General features: G+C 29.2%; 1 protein-coding gene and 1 long non-coding RNA gene across 2 annotated transcripts in view; one reads left to right on the forward strand and one right to left on the reverse strand.

Annotated features, from left to right (window-relative positions):
• The window catches only part of LOC107449508 (prothymosin alpha-B), a 42506-nt gene extending 34032 nt beyond the window's left edge, over positions 1-8474 (reverse strand). The window contains exons 1-3 of the mRNA XM_016065037.3: positions 8157-8474; positions 1959-1994; positions 748-760 (exon numbers count right to left, since the gene is read on the reverse strand). Of these exons, the coding sequence (XP_015920523.1) occupies positions 748-760; positions 1959-1994; positions 8157-8276 (169 nt within the window). The 5' untranslated portion in view covers positions 8277-8474. The remainder of the gene's footprint in view (positions 1-747; positions 761-1958; positions 1995-8156) is intronic.
• LOC139427221 (uncharacterized) overlaps positions 1-21499 on the forward strand; it is a 423254-nt gene that overhangs the window by 241239 nt on the left and 160516 nt on the right. The window lies entirely within an intron of this gene.

The raw sequence follows: 21499 nt of genomic DNA on the forward strand, positions 1-21499 counted from the left end.
GGAAAAAATCAATAAGCAAAAATGCTAAGCTTGCAGCTAAGTTTTATTCATTTCATTTTCTTTCTATTTTACAAAACACAAGACAATGCTAGATCAAGTTAATCAAGCTGCAGTATTTACAAATTAACATATAAAAATTATAAGTTATAAGCCAGTTTAATATTGTCATATATTAAACATAAAAAGCTATTTTAATAAACCCTATCAAATTTGCTTGTTCTCTGACTCAAGGAACAACTGCCTAAACAAGAAAGACAAGCACAAAATAAAGTTTCGAGTTTAAACTGATGCATATATAAAAAGTTGATTTCTTCAAAAGAGCAATATTAATCACCCTTAACATTCATTAGACAATAGTCAAAAAGATATTACATGGTGCTGGAAGAAAAATGTAAAATGCTCACTTTTCAATGCAAGGGAAGCTTAAGAAGAAAAAAACTGCTTTTAATTTTAAGTATTATTCCAATAAAAAAATATAAACCACTCCAAAAGGATTAACTGATATTTTTTTTTAAAAAAAGCATGATAAAATATCCATTACCTGCAAATAAATTGCAGAAATCTTTTAAAATTTATTATAAATAAAGTGGGATTTCTGTTTTATTTTAAGTTATATCAGAAATCTACAAACAATGCATATGAGAGCATTCCTAAAAACCCCCCAATAGGTAAAGAATGTAACACTAATCATAAAATAAGGCATACTTAACATCAAGAAGCAGCAATATAGCAAAACTTGGTACTCACTCTTGTGCTCCGTCTAAAAAAAAAAAAAAGAGGATAAAACTAAGAATATGAATTAGTAAAAAGAGTATGTTGCATTTTAAAATCACAAAATAAGACTTTTCTATCTATTCAAATTTAAGTAATCACTTTATAATGATAGAAATGAGACACCAGTGTCAGGAGAAAAAAACACTTAAAATAAGTACAGACCCAGACTGAATTTAAACATATAAATTTCATGATCCAGGGGAGACACCTTAATTTCGGGGTGCACAACATGCGCCTCGTGGGAGCTTCTGAACGCAGTGAAAATTTTGTTAGAAAAATAAAAAATCAAACATTTTGTACTGGACATTTGAGTTACTTATTAATGCATTTGTGTTTACACTGATTCTACTGTAAGTCTACATGGTTTCAAAAGACCCAATATTTTTTATACAATATGCAAATTTCAAATTAAGAGTAATTTTGGTAGCCAATTTCATCAAATCTAAGTAATGTTTCGATCGCTTTTCGGCATTTCTAACAACCCATTTCCATATGGTTCTTAAGATTCTGCTACATTACGATTTGATAAATTGTGCATTTAATTGACTATCGTTTGCGTACTATTTTGTGATGATTGCATTGTAAATCCAAGTTGCCTTTCAATCATTTTTTTGGTAGTTTCTGCAATGGTTTCTCAGTTTGGAAAGCTCGCAATTGAGATTCTAAAACAACCAACTCAGTTGCTGTGAAGATTCAGTTGTTGAAATTATCAAATTTCATTTCTACAGATTTTATTTTCAGTTCTTCAACTTTAATCTAGCAGGTGTTGGGACTACAAATGACATTTCTTAGCATGAAGTCATATTTCACTTTATGTTTATTGCTTGTAACTATTGCAAACAAGTTGTTAAACTGTACATTCTTCTTATACCCCTCTCCCCTTTCTCAGAATTGCTCTGATCTTTGACGAATATTGCAAAATATATACAGAACTAATTTCCCAAAATCGAAATATTTTACTACGCCTTAATTCGTACATCTAACAGCTGTTAGAATAGTAATCAACAAAATATTAAATTTTTTTTTACAGTACTTTATGCTTTAAGGTGTTATATCTTAAAAGAATACTTCAATTAGAACAAACAAAACAGGTTCAAAGCATTAAATAATGAAACCTTAAGGACAAAGTTTAAAGTGATATAGCTTAATAATCTACTTTAAAAATATCTATTATTGAAACATACCTTTTGTATTTTTTGCTTTCCTTCTTCGCCACTAAGCTAAAAACAAAAAATATTATGAGAAAATATATAAAACAAGCAAAGACAATTTTCTACTACATTTATAAGAATCTAAAATCAGGTTTTGTCAGTATATCTTTTTTTAAAAACAATTCATAAGCCTTTATATTCAAAAATGGGATAAATTGTAAGTGGAATAACTGTTGGCTCTGAAACTCGTTTTTTTTTTAAAAAAAAACTTTTTTCTGTGGAAAAAAAAAGAAAAGACAGAAATAAAAATATTTTTAACATAAGACATACCCTCCAACTGCTACGGAATTTCCGTAGTTTCAGAAATCTTTTCAGACGGTAGCAAAATCAATGTCTTAATATTTAAAAAAAATTATTTTTAGCGTAACTTTTCCACTATTACTTATAAAAGTGCAGGCCATATGGCTAGATTCTTAAGTTCTGATAAAAGTTTTATGAGAGATCCATTTGCTTTAAAAATTTCTACTTTGGTTTGCTACCACTAGAAAGAATTATTTTCAAAATCTTCATAAGTTGGAGGGTATGATAAGACATGGAGATTACAGCTGATTTTAGTAATCACTTCTCTGTGTAATTATGTTTTTATTTCATAATGCAAAAATATCACTCACATTTTATATGTTAATATAATGGCACTCAAAATTTTCATTTTGTCCTGTTAAGGGGCAGATGAGATTGGTGTTAAATGTGAAAGCAAAAGCTTGGAAATACTAATATATTTCTAATAAGTAAACAAGTAATGGAGTGGTCATTTTTCTCCTTGTCTAGGGCTGGAGAGAGAGCGGTTGAGAAGCATTAACAAGGTTCAGTAGCAAAAAGACAAGTGATGAGAGTGATGCTGACTTCATTTCATTTGTAAGTTTCATAATTGGATATCAATGAATCTTTTTCTTCTACATTGAAATAATTTTATAATGTTTCCCCTATGTAAGTTGTAGGGATGTAACAAATATTCGGCCCAGCCGAATACTGAAGTTATTCGGCCGAATAATGAAGCTTTTATATTTAACAGTAGTAATGAGTTCTTATTTTAAATAAAATATATAAATCACAAGTATAATTAGTTAAGATATGCTATTATTAATTATTTAGATTTGTGAAAGCCTTATCGTTGGCATCAAGATATTTAAAATATTACAAAAAAATACATCAAGTTGTTAAATTTTTTTTTAAATATAGAAAGTTTGAAAAAGCAAATTCTTTAATATTTATTTCATTTTTAATTTAAAATTTGAAAATTATTTAAATACAAAATTAAAATTTCAAAAGTGAAACTTTTTAAAAAGTTCTTAATTTTCTGGGTTTTAATAATTTTTCTGACAAAAAAGAAAGTTAAGAATACATTTAACAGTAGTAATGAGTTCTTATTTTAAATAAAATAGCAGATAAATTACAAGTATAACTATAACTAAAATATGCTATTATTAATTATTTAGATTTATAAAAGCCATATTGCCTTGTTATTGGCATCAAGATATTTAAATTATTAAAAAAAAAAATCAAGCTGTTAAATTTTTTTTTAATATACGAGAATAAAAAAGCAATTTTGTTAATATTTATTTCATTTTTAATTTAAAATTTGAAAATTACTTTAATTACAATCAAAAGAGACATTTTTAAAAAGTAAGTATTCGGCCTAAAATTTGGCCGAATATTCGGTATTCGGCTCCATCACTAGTAAGTTGTACTTGAGGGGTCAAGCTACTTTGGCCCCATTCCAGTTTTGACAACATTCATCCTCTCACTGGAATCCCCACTCCTTTAACAAAGCAAAAATTAAGAATCTTAAAATAGTATGATTGTTCATCATCAAAAATACATGTCACCAGTGACAGTGCCAAATTTTTACCTTTTGTAAAAAAGAAAATTAAAAAAAATAAAACAATTTTTTAGTGTAAGTACTGATAACCCATTAACTTGTGTGCTCGAGTTAATTCGAGAGTGCTAACAGGCCAAACTGTGCACACTCGAGATAATTCGAGAGGCATTGTATTTTTATGCTGCTATAATTTTTCACTCTAATTGAAAATAACAATGTGAAAGTCTAGAAAAAATTAGTTTTATTGATATTTATCATTTACATAGGATTGTATATGACACTTATTTATTTAAAAATAAAATATAGCCTTTTTCCGTGGAACAAAAGAGCAGTATATCAAAATTGTCCACCAAAAGAAAAGACAATGTTCATAAGTTTTTTTTATACTATTAGAAAATTGATTTTTTTGGCAGATTTTCAAAAAAATCTGGGTTAAGGGGTTAACAAGGCTCGCCAAAAGTAGGATCAGGCAATTTTTGCAAACCTGGTTTGTTATGGGTTAATTATTCAGATTGTAAAGGGTTAACGACATGAAACTAATCTGTATTTCCTTTTTATAGATTTCATTGAAACTGAATTGTAAAATTAAGAGCCAGGGGTCTGTCTAGGTTTTTCTGAGAGGTGCCTATTTTGTGAAAATTTAGACATAATTTGTGAAAAATTAAAAGTTATATTTAAAAATCAACACAAAAACATAGTAAAAATATAGATTTATCGTTTCTTAAGGGATACAAAAATAAAATTTTGAGAAAAAGTATTTTGTGAAACTACCGTTTTTCTTAAAATTGAATTTGTAAAACTACCGTTTTTCCTAAAGTTGAATTTGTGAAGGTACCGCTAAACGGTAGTAAATTCGGCCTGGACAGACCCCTGAGAGCAGAAATTAAAATAAGCAATTTTTATAGTGTGACAATTTATAGCAAACTGCCAGCCCCCTTATCCACATTCTTTAAGAATGCTTCACTCTCCTCATAGAGTATCATTCTAGGCAAAATATATTAAGGAAAGAACCAATATATTAATGAAAGAACATGTTTTATCCCTTTTGCTTGCATAGCCCCCCCCCCACACACACATCCCTTTAATTCCAAAAAGTGCTTTGCTGCCAAATCTCAAACTAAGTACCTTGGTCATTTCATCTGGAAAACCTCAATCTTGAGAAATTCACAGCCAGCCAAAATCCTGAAACCCCTAGGACGAAAATAAATTGAGAAGCTTGCTATGTTTAATTACTACAGAGAATATATCATATCCTTTGTTATGCAGAAATCACCTTATAAACTCACAAAGAAAAGAGCACCTGAAGTACTGAAATGAAACACACAAGGAAGCTTTCGTTGAGCTTAAAAATTTCAGTCTAGTCTGTCTAAGCTAAGTACTCATGCCCCCAAAATGTCTGAGGACGTCTGGTGCTATGGAAACAAGAATGGCGCATCTTAGATAGGGCAACTTTGATGATAGCTTGAATGAGAAGTATACCAGATTGGCTGACTCAGTCACCAGTAGAAGACTTATTTAATCTGATTCAAGAACTTTTTTTAAGATTCACATGGATATTTCTTTTTTTACTTGAAATGATTCTCTTTACCCAATCGGTTGCTATTTTTTATATAATAATAAAAAAAATTGAACAAATTCTGCCATTAAGGGTAGTGCAGGTTTTTTTTCCCTGTTACTTTTTAATTTTGCGCTATTTAATACGAATGTTCATTAACTTATAGATGGTTAAATTTCTAAACTTGCACATTTTTTAAAGCAGTTAATTTATTTTATTAGTTGAATTTTCTGGTAAAAGTGAAGCGCTTAAACTTTCTAACTCTAATTTAAAAAGAAGCTAAAACTTTTGCTGAAAATAAAAATAGTTTATGTCACCTATGCCAGAGAAATATTAAATATTTTTTACTTTTCTTTTGTTGACAGAAAGCAAGTTACCACGCAACTAGCATGAAATCTTAAACTATCAACGATAATTTTTATCAACCAGGGGTCTGTCCAGGCCGAATTTACTACCGTTTAGCGGTACCTTCACAAAATACTTTCTCTTAAAATTTTATTTTTGTATCCCTTAAGAAACGATAAATCCATATTTTTGTGTAGATTTTTTAATATAATTTTCAATTTTTCACAATTTATGTCTAAATTTTCTCAAAATAGGTACCTCTCAGAAAAACCTAGACAGACCCCTGTCAACACCCATCAAACCATCTGAAGTTATCTTTGTTTTTTTTTAAAAAAAAATTATGCTTTCTAATTCTGGTTGATAGAGGTAATTTAAGGGCTTTTTCCTTAGCTTCATTAGCATTGTGCATAATTTTACGTGGATGTAATTTTAAAACTCTACCTTTTTTTAATTTAAAAGGCATTTCGCAAAATTCAAATAAGTAAAAGGATGAAAAATAGAAAAAAAACTTACAAAAATAAATGTGAATTTTTTTTTTCTAAAATAGAAGCTTTTGATAAAGAGAAAGATAAAAAAATAGGGAATCAAATGCTCTAAACAATGCTTATTTCTTCTTCACTCTAGGCATAACACAACAGACCGTAGAAAGAGATCCCTTTCTCTCGCCCAAACGACTCCTAAGCAGTGACCCCGCACCCCTACTTGAAATAGTCACAGACACAGGGGGAAGACTTCCGTATTGTGATCTGTGGCGAAATAATCGTCAAGTCTAGGAAACTTCCGGGCAGTGGCCAGTGAGAAACTTAAAAAAAAAAAAAACATCACAGAAAGGGACCAACTCGTAGCCACCCCTGGAAAAACATCTACATGTTTCTTTTTTTAAAATTTGCAAGTTTAAAAACCTATTTGGCGATTGAAGTAGGCACAAAAGTACGAAAATATCCCCGCACACAGGTCCAGACGAAAGTCTGGAGTACTTATTTTAGACAAACGGTACATACACTGACAAAAGACTTGCCATTCATTATACATTCTGATGCTTCTTAAATAGAAAAGGATAGCAAGTCTGGCTCAACAGAGTAGTGAGAAAGAATATAAAATTTTTTTCGCAAGTCAGATTCTTTCCTTAATTCACAAACATTAGAATAAGAAGCATACGCTATTGTTTGGGATCTAATTTGAATATTAGGTATTTGGTTCCACCATCACAGTAAAAATACAGAGCTGGGCACTTTCTCTTTAAAAATATAATGTTTAAGTAGTCCATTGTCTAGGGTCAAGATTGATTGCGGAGTAAGAGGAATTGACCAATTTATAATTAAGAGTAACAAAATTCTCCACTAATTTTCCGCTTATCATACATGTCTGGCTATACCTATACATACAAATAAATAAAAAAACTAGAAATGGCCACTAAAAAACAAATGAAACCAACAATAAGCAGGAGAGTATACAATAAGCATTAAGTAGATCATTTTTATAACATTCTCAGAAAAAAAAAACAGAGATTTAAAATTTTAATCTACCTTGATATTTCATGAGCACACATATAGCAGAAAGAAATTGAAAATTGCTAAAATTATATCTAAGAGGACTCGAGAATATTAAAACTTTTCTTATTACACAATATGGTGAACCCTACTACTTGAAGTTGTATTATTTTTTTCAGTGGTAGTAAACTAAAGAGTTAAGCATTTGTCTGTATGTACTTTAAAAAGTGGTGTACAAAACTTCTTAAATTCTTATTTATAAAAATCTTAGTACACTACCCTTGGATGAAATATTTTGTGCAACAATGGAGAATCCACAGCAAATGAAGACTACTAATATCATGAAAAACAATATATCAGAGGAAAAGATTTATTACTATCTAAATATCTGAGAGTTCTCGTATGTGGCTAATTTGTTACTTTCAACTAGAACGTAGAGGATAAGCTTTAAAAGTTCATCGAAACTATAATTAATAGATAACCTTTAATACTTCTTTTAGCAATGCCAAGTTAATACTTTTGTTAACTAGGAAAATAAGTATAATAAGATAGTATTTCTATGATTTCATCAAAGCCGACAATACACTTTCAAACATGTTAATGCATCAAAGCGAACAATACAATCACACACATGTTTATTTAAAATAAAACTACTTTAAGAACAAATATGATGAATTATGAAAATCTCGAAACAGTGAACTTCAACAAAAAAATTTGATAATAAGAGACATTTACATTTATGCCGTCATTTCGATTTCGTAATGTACATGCATACGATAGAATTCTATATTCCTAACAACACTTATCAGTAATATATATACAACACAGAGTTATAAGATAAAATAATTTCATTTTGCCTCGAAAACAACCATAAAGAATAAAATTACTAGTCAAAAAGATAGAATTAGAATAAAAACTGTAAGATGGCCGCCGTGAAATTTTACCGGCATCTTTGTACTTACCTCAGACGCCGACCTTTTTGCATTTAATTCAGATTTAGTATCACTGGAAATCTTGTCTTTATCAGCTAAAGCATCTTCTTTACGCTGTACGGAAACTTCGTTATTCTTGTCTGTACTCATTTTAAATATGAAATTAAGAGATAATTCTCGAGAGCTAAAAATCACTGACCACACACTCCAACTGCTGGTAAGAAAATGGCGCTTTTAGGAAGAATCCAATATGTCAATACCTATTACCATAAAGTAGAACTTTTTTATTTATAGCTTTATTTGCAATATAATGACTGTATTAATACTAAATAAAGTACTAGAAGTATTAATAGCTCATAAAAACCTGAGAATATTACAATTAAATAAAATTTAATTTTTATAATTTAATTGTAGTTGCCATTTTCAGTTTCAAATTTTTTTAATATTAATTTTGTTGTTGTTGTTGTAGTTAATTTACGTCGCACTAGAGCTGCACAATGGGCTATTGGCGACGGTCTGGGAAACATCCCTGAGGATGATCCGAAGACATCCAGTCGAAGACATCACAATTTTGATCCTCTGCAGAGGGGATATTAATTTTGAGAAATCGGATACAAAGAGAATGATCCCTCAGAGATCATAACAGGACAGATCAAGTCAGCAATGATGTAAAAGTAAAAAAGGCTGCCGAGACGTTATATGTTTCAGCTGTTAAATTTACATGAAGTTGTTATTGTTGTTGTTTATTTACGTCGCACTAGACTGCACAATGGGCTATTAGCGACGGTCTCGGAAACATCCCTGAGGATGATCCGAAGACATGCCATCACAATTTTGATCCTCTGCAGAGGGGATGGCACCCTCGCTTCGGTAGCCCGATGACCTGCACGCGAAGTCGAGCACTTTACGGTAGAACAGTTTAACGAGAACCAATACCGCACACCCTCGGTCCCTACGCAGACTGATCCAAGTGGTCATCCCCCCCTCCCGCACACTGACCACAGCTGGTGATGCTTGACTCCGGTGATCTGCTGGGAACCGTGTCTTAACGATCAGTCCACTTCGGGACACATAAAGTTGAGAGGGAAGTTATTTCTTTTGTAGAAAGAGTCTTCCACTAAATTAGCCCTGCTGCACCTGAGTCGCTTGAAACGATTATCTATAAAATTTAGAGTCTGATTGGTTCAATATATTTGCATCGACAGATCCGAATGCAGTAAGAATTCAGATGTCCATGTCCAAACTAATGTCACTAAGACCATTCAGGACTGTTATTTGACTGATCGTTAAGACACAATTCCCTGTAGGTCACATAAACTGGGCAGCGGTCAGGGAGCGTGTGGATCACCTTTTTGATCAGGCTGCGCCGGGACCGTGGCCAGAGCATAGAGGTGAAATACTGGGCCGGAGAGCAAGTAACCTTACGACAATCTTGTGTAGGAATTTTCTTTTTATTGTAACGAAAATGTTTGTACTAAAAATCTTTTTTCAATAAAGCAAAAATATTGCAATTTCAAATCCTTCATTCTAAAAGGGTAAAAAGTAACTTTTACCCTTTTAAAAAAACATTGTTTTCTTAGGTGGAAAAAAAAAGTGAATGGTAAATCTTGTTTTAATAATTGTATTATAGTTGTCATGATAATGTACACAGAAATACAAAGCGAAAAGCTTTTTCCAAGGAAACAAAATAATGCAAATACAAACCTTTTAGAAAAAGTATTAATAAATAATAAAAAAATCTTTTGGGGAAAAAAAATCATTCAAGTGAAAGCAAATAAACGAGTATTATACCAAATTTTTTTATTGCTTTCTAAAATCTTGCGAAAATCTTGTAAGGTTTTCAAGTAATCACTGATTGGATTTAAAAGGAAGGAACCATTTCTTGTCATTGAGCTATTTACGTTGGACACAGTTCAAACTACACGTTTAAGAAAATGGACACAGCTAAAATTTCGAGTTTATGAAAATGGACACAGATAAAAAAGCGTTTTTAAGAAAACGGACGTAGCATTTGATTTTGTTTTTCAAATTTCTCTTATAAAAATTATTCATTTGCTGAAGAATAAATAGATGAATGCAAATAAATTCGTGATTTTAAATCGTCTGTTTTCCTGAATGACCTTAGTTCATTTTTTTTTTAAAAATTAATATGTCAACAATTGTTTTTACAAGGTTTTTATGGATCTAATGAATTGATAATATTAGTATTAAAATTTTTGTTGTTAGAATTTAGATTTTTAAAATTCATTATATCGTTTTGTGTTCAGAATCCAAAAAGCTCGCCTAATAAATCGCAACTGTAATATACCATCCCAACTATTAAGTCCGAGACTTAATGGTTTCGATGTCGTGTGGTTAGTATGTTGTGTTAATTGGTTGGAATGCCGTTCCCAGAAAGCATGTAATCTTACGGCAACTTTGTGTCAGAATTTTCTTTTCAAAACAAAGGGATTAAAAATTATCTTTTAAAGCTTTTTCAAAAAGTATTGTCACTTAGGTCCATAATGCTGACGTCACATTAGCGATGGGATCAAGTTACATTGCCCATTAAAATTTTATGACAAGGTGAATTCTAGCAGAGCATGCAAGACTTTGCGAAAAGAAGCCTTATAATTACCTAGATTTAAGATTATTTTCACCTTGAGACTAGCTTTATTAAAGGATTTTTTCACGCTTGAAAACCCTAAGTCAACCTTGATTTAAGGTTTTTATATGAAAGCTTGTTTTCCAAGGTTTTGGAAGAGGGTAATGTGAGAAGAATGGAGCAGATTGTCATAGATCTCGTTTTAAGGTCAGAAGGTTTTCGCGTAAACCGCATAACAAACCTTTTTTGGTTCGCATTAAAAGGGTTTTGCTGAGTGAAAATAAACCTTATTTTGTTATCTGGGGTTCACATGCTGTGTCAAAGTGTTTCATAATGATTATGATTATGGTTTTAGTGTTTAAATAAGCAAGGAAAAGTAAGCAGGCAATTCCTCGTTTAGTTATTAAATTTGAGTTGAGCATTAAAAACGAGCATTTTTTGCAGCGTTCATTTTCTTAGACATTCATTTCAAGCCGTTTCTATTCTCTTAAACACGCATTTTGAGCTGCCTCCATTTTCTATTTACGCGTTCCGCATTGTGTTTATTTTCTTAAATACGCATTTGCAGCTGCTTCCATTTTCTGAAACAAGCATTTTGAGCAATTTTCGAATTAAAACATCACTAACGCTTTTCTTTGTTTGATGTCGCCAATGCTACATATTGCTTGACACGATTCTGTCTTCCACCAACTCAAAAGTTTCAGTTTCAAGTTTGTTTTTAAATAAGCACTGTAACTGGTTTTTCTTATTTTGTTTTAGTTAAACAAAAGATTTTTGTTAAGTTTAAAATTATTTCCTTCTTTGATAATAGTTTTTAGTAGCTTTAAGTAGGCAAAAAGAAGCCTTAAAAAGCAAAAATCCTTTAACACGTATTTTAAGCTGAATGCATTTTCTCAAACACGCATTGGTTCAGTGTCCATTTTCTTAAACACGCATTTTGAGTTGCGTCCATTTTACTAAGCACGCATTTTGAGCTATGTTCTGATAAAAATGCTCACCGAAGTTTCTTTTGTTTGTTTGTTGGCGCCAATGCTGCACATTGCCACGATTCAGTCACCCGTCAACTCAAATGTTTCAATTTTAAATTTGTTTTGTAACAAACGCAACGTATTGCTTATTCTTAATTTGTTTTACTTAAACAAAAGTTTTTTTAGTAAGTTTAAAGCTGCTGCCCTCTTTGATTGTTTGGTAGGGTAAACTAACCAGTGAAGGAACACTTAAGTTTCGCTTGACTTTTAAAAAATCATATTAATTTCAAAATTCGTAATTTTAGTTAAATGGCAGTGTCAACATATTTGTTACTAATTGCAAATTATGTAAAAAAATTGTAGAGAACTTACATAATATTGTTTTAAAGTTTTGGAGGTTCAAATAACAAGTAGTAAGAAGTCCAAGTGAAAGAACAGCTCTTACCAGTGAATGAACACCCAGTAAAGGAACACTTAATTTTGGTTATTTTTTAATGCTCTTTATGAATTTATAAGCCATACAAATATTTAAAAACAAGCCTATTCTTGAAATTATTACATATAAATACTTGGAAAATGTTAACTTTTTTTTGTAATCATGAATTGAAAATTAAAGTGTCTACATATTAACACATACTTTTCATTCACTGGGAAATTTATGCCCGGTAAAGGAACATGCCTGTTCCCTCACTGGTTAGAAGTTGTTTTTCGTATTTTTAACATACTTTTGATGCGGAACATCACTTAAAGTACGAGAAAATTAAATTTTATCTTTAATTTTCATTAACTTAGAAAAAAAAAACAGTAAAGGAACACTTGTTCCTTCACTGGCTTCTCATCGTTTGGTGATCCAGTGAATAAACACCCCCTTATCTCCGTTTTTTATTATGCTATGATGCTTAAAAAAAATAAAACGTAACTTCAATAACTATATTTTGAATTCTCTTTTCCACAGTGAGAAAAATAAAATTATTACATGCAATTAATTCCACTTGAAACATATAAATACAAACACTCACCTTATAATTTTTTCAAAGAAACAAGATGTTGCGGAGATAATAACAAATTCAAAATTTTTTCCAAAGAAGTCTTTTTGAACAGGTAACCCAAAACATTGTTAGATGACTTCCTATTGTTTGGCAGTAAGCTATTGTTACCAATCAATCTAAAGAAAAACTTTCAACTTCTTATTTTTAATCAATATATATGAAATGTTCCTTCATTGGTTGGTTTACCCTAGTTTTAAATAGGCAAAAAGTAGCCTTAAAAGACAAAATAACGAATCTTGAAAGATTCATGAAGTAAATGAACATTGAAAAGTGTTGAAATATAAAGATTGACTTTTACAGTTGCGTAAAGTTAGCCCCCGAAAATGAGTAAATTTAAATATTCAAACTGCATTCATTTAACCACTTTTTGACCTAAAAAAAACAAAAACAACAGTACGATATTTTTTTACCACCCTTATTTCGGACATAATCCTAAAAAACAAATTCGGGGGCTAACTTCGCACTTTTAAGCCAATGAAATAAAAATCCAAATTTTGTACTGTATTAGTTCCACCAGACCACAAAAGATCTGTTTTTAGTTTTTTCACCACCTTTAATTTAGTTGTAATCATGAAAATAAGGTTTGGAGGAAGCGTGAAGTTAGTCTTTCTTGGAAGCATCTAGATATTCTTTCTTGGAAGCATCTAGATATTCTTTCTTGGATAAAATGGAAAATCTTTTTTTAGTGAAGGAGCATCTGAAACACATTGGAAAAATATTTCTAAGTAAACAGAAAAAAATATGTATCTGATCTTCTTATTAGAGTTTAAACCTAATGCTTGCGAAATAGCTCTGCTGAATTTAATTATCTAATATGAAAGGTCTATTTAAACTTTACATTCCATACTTTTCTGGATCATATTACTTCAAACATTAAAATATGCAAAAAGTATACAGAAACACATAATGTTAGATCATTTAATTTTGTAAGAAAAAGTTTTTTGATAACGAATTTTATTAAAAAAATGCAAAGTTTCAATAAAAAATCATAGTTTATAAACTAAAAAACGTTAAATAAAAAATGCTTATAATACAAAAAACGAATCTAAAAATTCTTCATATTGAACTAAAAAAATTTCATATTGTTATTTTTATTTTTACTTTCAGCCTTAAAGTACTTAGTCAGACGTAGAAAATTATGCCGCAGAAAATTATCATCAAATTAGAAAAAAATTATTAACAAGTAAATTTTTTTTTATTATAAAAATCCTAACACTTACTTGCTTTTATAAATCCGGAGAATTTTAAATGAAATATTCTTCGTTTAAAAATTTTATTCTCAAATAATATAAGCATAGATTATCCCTTCATTAATTTACGATGACATACCACACAATAAAATTTTATTATTGCAAGATCTCAGTGTGAATTTCAATAAGTAACTTAAAAACAGAATAGCTGAATTCTAGTTGAAATTAATCATTAAAATTGAAAACTACTTACCAAGAAAACGATAAAAATTTCAACGCAAAAATCAACGCAAATGATACTAAAGTAATTCGGATGATTTTTTATAGTTGTTTTCTGAATTGTATTGATATAGAAATATATATTATTCTATAAATAAGAAGAATATTCTATAACTATTACAGTTCTGCACGTTCTGAAACTACATTTATTTATTGGAATGAAGTAAGCAATGTAGAATGAATTAAAGACAAAAAATGTATTTTACCGCAATACATACATCTCTGACAGTATGCGATCACAAAATTGGAAGTTATCGGTAGCAAGTTTATTGATATTAGAAAAGAAAAAATATATTGAGATTTTGTTCTTAAAATATTGCATGTGCTCTATTTCCAAATGATTTACCAATGTTCTTGGTCATTTTTTCAAGTTCTGCTGCCTTTTCCTTTGAGAAATTTTGCTTCTTATTTGCTGCTTTGAAAAGCATCCTACTCTACCAATGATTCTGATAGAACTAAACGAAAATTTAATAAATAGTAGAATGAAAATATCCACCCCGCTAGAGGGAGTATTCAAGCGTTGCGATGGAGAATATGAAATTTTTTTACTTCAATATAAGGAATTTTTAGAATCGTTTTTCTTTTTTTATTTATATAATTGCAAGTATTCTTTATTTTGCGTTTTTTAGTTTGGAAATAATGATTTATTATTGAATTGTTGTATTTGATAAAAATTTTTGTTATAAAACTTTTTTTGCAAAATTTAATGATGTAACATTAAGTGTTTCGGTATACTTTTTGCATATTTTAATATTTGAAGTAGTATGATTCAGAAAAGTATGGAATATTAAGTTTAAATAGGCCTTTCTTATAAGATCATTAAATTTAATTGACTGACTTCGAAGGTATTAGGTTTTATCTGTATTAAGAAGATAAGATACATATTTTTTTCTGTTTACTCACAAATATTTCTCTGATGCGTTTTGTATGTTCTTTCTCTTAAAAAAAGCGATTTCATTTTGTATTCGCTTGCATAAGAAAGAATATCAAGCATTTTTTTAAAAAAAATTTAATAAGCCACAATTACGAAGGAACGTTACCATGCTACAATGAAGAAATCTCCAGTGCAACTTCATGATCGTGTTGTTCTGCTAGCAGTCACTCTTCTCAAATAACAACGCTTACTATAGGTTGCGTTCGCGAATTTCGGTTTGACAAAAATCAAAAAGTCTTCTTAATGAAAAAAGATTTGTTAGTAATAGACAGTGGGTCTAAGGGACGGAAGTGACGTCAACGCTAAGTGGTGCTTGTTTCTGCCCGAGTGAGAAACGAAAATATGTCATAAACCGGAAGTCAGCGTATTTCTGCCCGCCCGAGAGTTAGTTTTACTTTATTATTAATTTTTGATTATATGGTATTAAATTCCAAGACACTTTTTTATAAGAATCTCTTGATATGATTGGTTAACTAAACAAACAGAAACATCAACCGAAATAATTTCCCTTAATGCGTCAGGGAGACTTTCTTGGTCGATCACAGCTCTGTGGGAGAACTCGTCGCCCTTATGCTTTTCAGTTGGTCTGAAGGATAAATGTTGAAGTGTTATTGCTGAATTTTTATTAAAACTTTTTTTTTAAATGTATTATTTTGTTTTCCTTCAATAAAGTAATATAATTAAACCTTATTTTTCCTTTCTTTAAAAAAAAACAACAACAATTTCCTACATTAATAGGAATTGAAGGTCCACACACTACATAAACAGATTCAGCAATGAACGGTCTTGGTGGACACTGATTAAACATATGTAAAAATTATTTAAATCATTACATAGTTTAGCAATTATACTATAGTTTTAAACAAAAAAACAAAGGAATTAATTATTACCTCAAATCCAGAATCCACTTGTTAATAAGGAGAGAGATTTTTAAAGACTTGAGTGGATTCAGCAAAACCTAGCGTAATATCCTTTATTAATTTCTCGACGTTTTCTAGAAATTCTTGAGTTGTATTCCTAATTTCATTTTCAAACTCGAGAAAATCTCTTTCACTCAATATCAAAAATAATTATATAAGAAGGTCCAACTAAATAAATTATATAAAATTAAAGTATGCAGTACGGAATTATTTTTAACTAAACACTTTTTCACCTCATCGTCGGAATCATTAAAATGAAACCCTGGTTCATCGAAATAGAATTCAGTGTCATCAATAATCTAACAATTAATTTAAAAGATATAATTGTAATACTATTATAACCCATTAATATTATATCTCAGATTCAGTATATTTCTAATTGAATTAAAATTATTCGATACGCTAAGAAATTCTTTAATGAAATACTAAAATGCTAATTAATTACTAAAAATTAAAATGATAAATTAAATAAATATATAAAAAAAGCATGTAAAATATTAATATAAAAAAACTTTAATAAATATAAGAAATAATAAAAATATATAAATCATAAAATAAATTATGAAATTAAAGCGGTGATTTAACTAAATAACTATATAAGGAAACTAATATAATACAAAATAAATATTACTTACTTCTTCATTATTATTCTCTCTAACCCGTTTAGACATTATAAATGGTAATCCAATTTTCAGGTAGTCTGCTTAGTACTGAAATTAATATTAAAATATCACGATATCAACAACTATACATGGAGTAATATTTCCAATTAATGTGTCATCCGTGAAGCTCTCTATATATTCAGTTGTTATTAACACGATTGATTAGGTATATAGATAAGCTCTAACTTTACACTTACAATTTTGATTAACTAATAAAATGCAAATATAATTCAAACGATACAGAGATCTATCTTGTTAAATTTTGTAAGAAACAGTTATAATCCCACTCCCTGTGATCAGTATTAATCGCTATGCTATACTTTATATTCTGACTTATTGATGAAGTGTGGATAAAACTCAAACGTCACGAATTGAATTCAACATTCTGGATCAAAATTCTGCATCACGGATTGAATCATTTTGTGAGAACAAATATAATGACTCTCCCAACTTCCGTAATCAATATCCATTAAACTCCATAGATACTTTTGAATTCAACTCCTAATTTAAAAATATTTCGTTTCATCATATCATCAATCATATCGTCAAATCATATTTCGTTTCCCGACACAAATAAGCAACACTTAACGTTCCATTGTGACGTCACTTCCGTCTCTTAGATCCCGCTGTATAGTATTGGTGATATTTGTTTCCTTTTCTTTGCTTGTGGTTAACACCACAAATTGATTATTTAAAACTAGGATCTTCTAAAACAACATTGCTGACTGTTTTCCTCCATTTGGGGATAACAGTCCCTTATCCAGCAAAAATGTCCCTAAAAAGCCAGAACGCTATGTGAAATTACTTTTTATATATAAGATTCTTATACTTCTACCAGAAAATTTAAAGTTCTATATCAACGTTAAATGTTTAAGTAAAAAAAACGTTTGAAGATAAATGACAATTTCAAAACTGTAAAAAAAGCCACTAGTTTAATTAGTGGAATATCACCTCAAGTATTCTAGAATAAACATCTAAGTAATCACTTTAATGAGAGTAATCTTTTATGGCATACAAATACATGCGCATAAATATTGAAACTTGTTTTTTTTTTTTTCATGCTCAGTAGACGCAAAGAGTCTTATAGACTCATTAAAATCAATTGTTTTTGTGATTTCATTTTCGATAAAAATTATTGACAAAGAATTTAGTCTCTCTAGTGTCACTGTAGACCTTAAATAAGTTTTTTTTTAATAATTTTTAGTTTGCTAAAGGAACGTTAATCACTTGCTAGAGACAGTGGGATTGGTAACAAAATTCTTAAATTTATCCACAAGTTTGGAAAAATATATTTTAAAATTGTTCCTATAAATGAACATTATGAAATCATTCGGAGATAAATTATCTTTATCATTTCTTCCTTATAATTGTGCGTGTTTAAGTAATATTTTGGAGATATTTCCCATTCAATGTACGCTATTTTGTGAAAAATTAATTTAAAAAAAAATGAAAAATTGTTGTCGTCAACTTTCGTAACACAATTTATAGGTTTATAAACATTTCTAAGCATTTGTACATTCCTTTTCTGATTCGACCATTCACTAAAATGCCTTTCAATAACTTGCCAATAAACAAACACACAGCTATTTATTGCTACAAGTTGTTAATACACCTTTCACTAATCCACTTGTAATAAAATCTTTATGAAATATATACTATCTTTAAAATAACTATTCAAAATAAACTGAAAATGACTTTGTATAAAATACTATTAAAAAAGAATGGAAGTAATTGGAAAATATTAAATGATTATTGCAATCAAGTAATATTTTGGGAAGATTAGACATTCTCTACTCAGACTAATATAGGTTTATAACACTTTATATAGAAATAAATAAAAAACTACACGCAACGTAAATTATAACGATAATAAACGTACAAATAAACCAGATGAATTAAGATGTTGTCGATCCCGCGATTAGTAAGTATTTGTTAAGAAAAAGATGCCTTATTTTAGTTTTCTAGGAAATCTTTTAATAACTATATTAAATATATTTCAAGGAACAAAATATGTAAAATATTTTAAGAATGAATCAATGTTTCTCTTTGTTAACATAAAATTTACTAAGATCTTGGTAATTATCTAATCTTTATTATTGGAAAATCTTAGAATTTTCCTTCTTATTTCGAAATATTCAAAAAATCAGCTGAAATTTGGATGAGAAACTTAAAAATTAAAATTGCGACGAAATAGGAGTATTTTCTACACAAAATATTGAGGTTTATATCAACAAAGTCACGTTATATTAAGAGAACATTTGACACATTGTTTCACTGTACAGTTCGCAAAAAAGCAAAAAAGAAAAGAAATGCAACATTTTGAATTACGTTGTATGACAAAATATTAATTGTTCGGATTATGGTAGACGTAATCTTCGGAATATAGTCCTAATTGTTTGGTCAGGATTACGGTTAACAGTTTTGACTCCTTAATCCCTTAACAGTGACATATATTTCAGAAAAGTGGATCAAAAATGGAAAATTTCTTTGACTGTTAATTTTGTTGTTGTTGTGTTGTTGTTTAATCATCTGGCCTGACGAAGGAAATAAAGAATGGCTTATTACAAAAATAAAATTTCAAATGCAATAACTACTGTATTTATTATTTTTACATACACGTAAAAAAGTAATGGATTACACACACATCTTATTCAATTAGAGCAAATTAAACATAATTTTGAAGCTAAATATAATATAACTAGTATAATATAATATAAAAACACAGCAATATGATTTTCAATACATAAATTTTACAAATCTTTTACAGTATGGTATATCCCAAAACATGGTACTGCACACAAGCCCTTGAATGAAGTCGTAATCGGTGAGAAACTAGGACCACTAATGCCATCTATTAGGAAAATAGTGAATTAAGCTCAGTTCGGGCATCACAAGTACTGCACGCAGTAATTGCCCGAGCTGGATTCGGGTGACACTCGCAAGGGGTTAATGTTACTTTTTGCGTATTTCTCCATAGTTCACGAACTTTTAAAGTGAATTAAAAAACTTTTGCACTCAAATATAAAATTCCATAATCCAAAGATAATGACGAAAAATTTAATACTTTTTGATTAATTTTATTATTTTATTTAATAATAGTAAAAATAATTTTGAATTGGGAGGTATACACGTTTCTACTTAATTGTAAAGAATGTAATTTTTAAGCAAATTACAAAATTCAAACGAAATTGATTGAATTAGTCTTTGAAATCGAATTTTAAATATCTGACTTTTTTAAAATTCGATAAATGAGAAAGTTTCTCGAGAATATTTATTTAAAAAAAAAAAAAAAAAAAAATTGGCCAAATATCGTCAAGTAAAGAATGACGCATCGAGACATAGCATTAAAAAAAATCATTCATTTTCAATTTTTTTTATCTTTGATTAAATATTAAATTAAAGTATGACAAAAAATTAGTTTGATTGCTTACCTAAATTCCAAAGGGATGTTTCATTAAAAAAAATCCTGCCTATTTTCACGAGACTAACATATCACTAAATTGAAAAGAATGAGTCTAGGACTATATGAAAAGAGACCATGTCCACTCGGTTATTCTCTAAGTTCTCTCGTCCGTCTGTTTTTATCTTGCATTACCTTTTTGGGGAATATTGGCTTGAAGTTTAAATAAAACGTTTACTTAAAGAACTTTTAAAAATAAAAAGTTTATCTAAGAATACATAATTAAAGAATAAAAACCTACAAATATATTTTTGAAACAAACCATGCAGTTCACTCCGCTCTTAGAGCTGAAGCTACGATTTCCCTCCTCATGACGTCACTGTGTCTACAGATCTCGGAGATTGCAAGCAAAGATATGAATGATAACTTTGCATCTTTCTCTTTGTAAAAATAAGTTGGACTTCTTCTGGTTATTAGCTTTCAAACTTTACGCAATTAACACATTATTTCCGTTCATAAACATAGTTCAAAAAAACTTTCTTGGTTATTATATTAAAAAAATACCATTTTAAACTTATAAAAATGTTTTGCTAGTTGGTGAAAATGACACGATAAATACTTTATTTTAAAAAGTTCAGTTTTAACTTTAACTATTAAGAAAAATGAAGGCATATATCGACACTTTTTTTATCTACATATTCTTTTATAAAGATAAGTTAAGTTAAATTTAGAATCCCTGATTTTAAAATATGTCGTTAATAGCAATTTGTTCATACTTAATCATTAGGAAACATCAACCTTAAACGCTAATTACTGAAACAAAATAATAATTTAGGTTCATAATGACATTAGAAATTTTACAATTGTTTATAGACATTTAAATTTACGATGATATAATTTATAGATATTTAAATTGAAGAGAATATAATTTTTAAAAAAAATCATAAATATTTAGAATAACTACATTAAAAAATATGTTATGAAATTAGGAGAATTTCAACTGTATACTATATATTTTATTTATACTTTTTATTTACATTTTAATTTTCTTTGACTTTATCCATTTTTTAATTCTTTTCATTTGCCTTTCTTTTTGAAGTAACGAGGCGGTTTCTATTTAGATAATCAATTTTTATAAAAGTTCTTAACGACCGAATAAACGCATTGCTGTTTAATATTAACTGTGTCATTTCGGAATCCATTCTTTACATAGTTGTTCATTTACTTTAGGGAAGACGCGGAAAATAATATTTTTTCCTTTTGTTTTTGTATCAGAATTTTTGCAAGTTGCAATCGCGCAAACTGGCATTTCGATGATGGTTTTAAATTCTTGTAAATTCACTGCAAAAACTGAGGAAAACTAAGCTTTCACTATTATTAAATGAAA

Source organism: Parasteatoda tepidariorum, chromosome X2, assembly GCF_043381705.1.
Source record: "Parasteatoda tepidariorum isolate YZ-2023 chromosome X2, CAS_Ptep_4.0, whole genome shotgun sequence".
Lineage (NCBI taxonomy): Eukaryota > Metazoa > Arthropoda > Arachnida > Araneae > Theridiidae > Parasteatoda > Parasteatoda tepidariorum.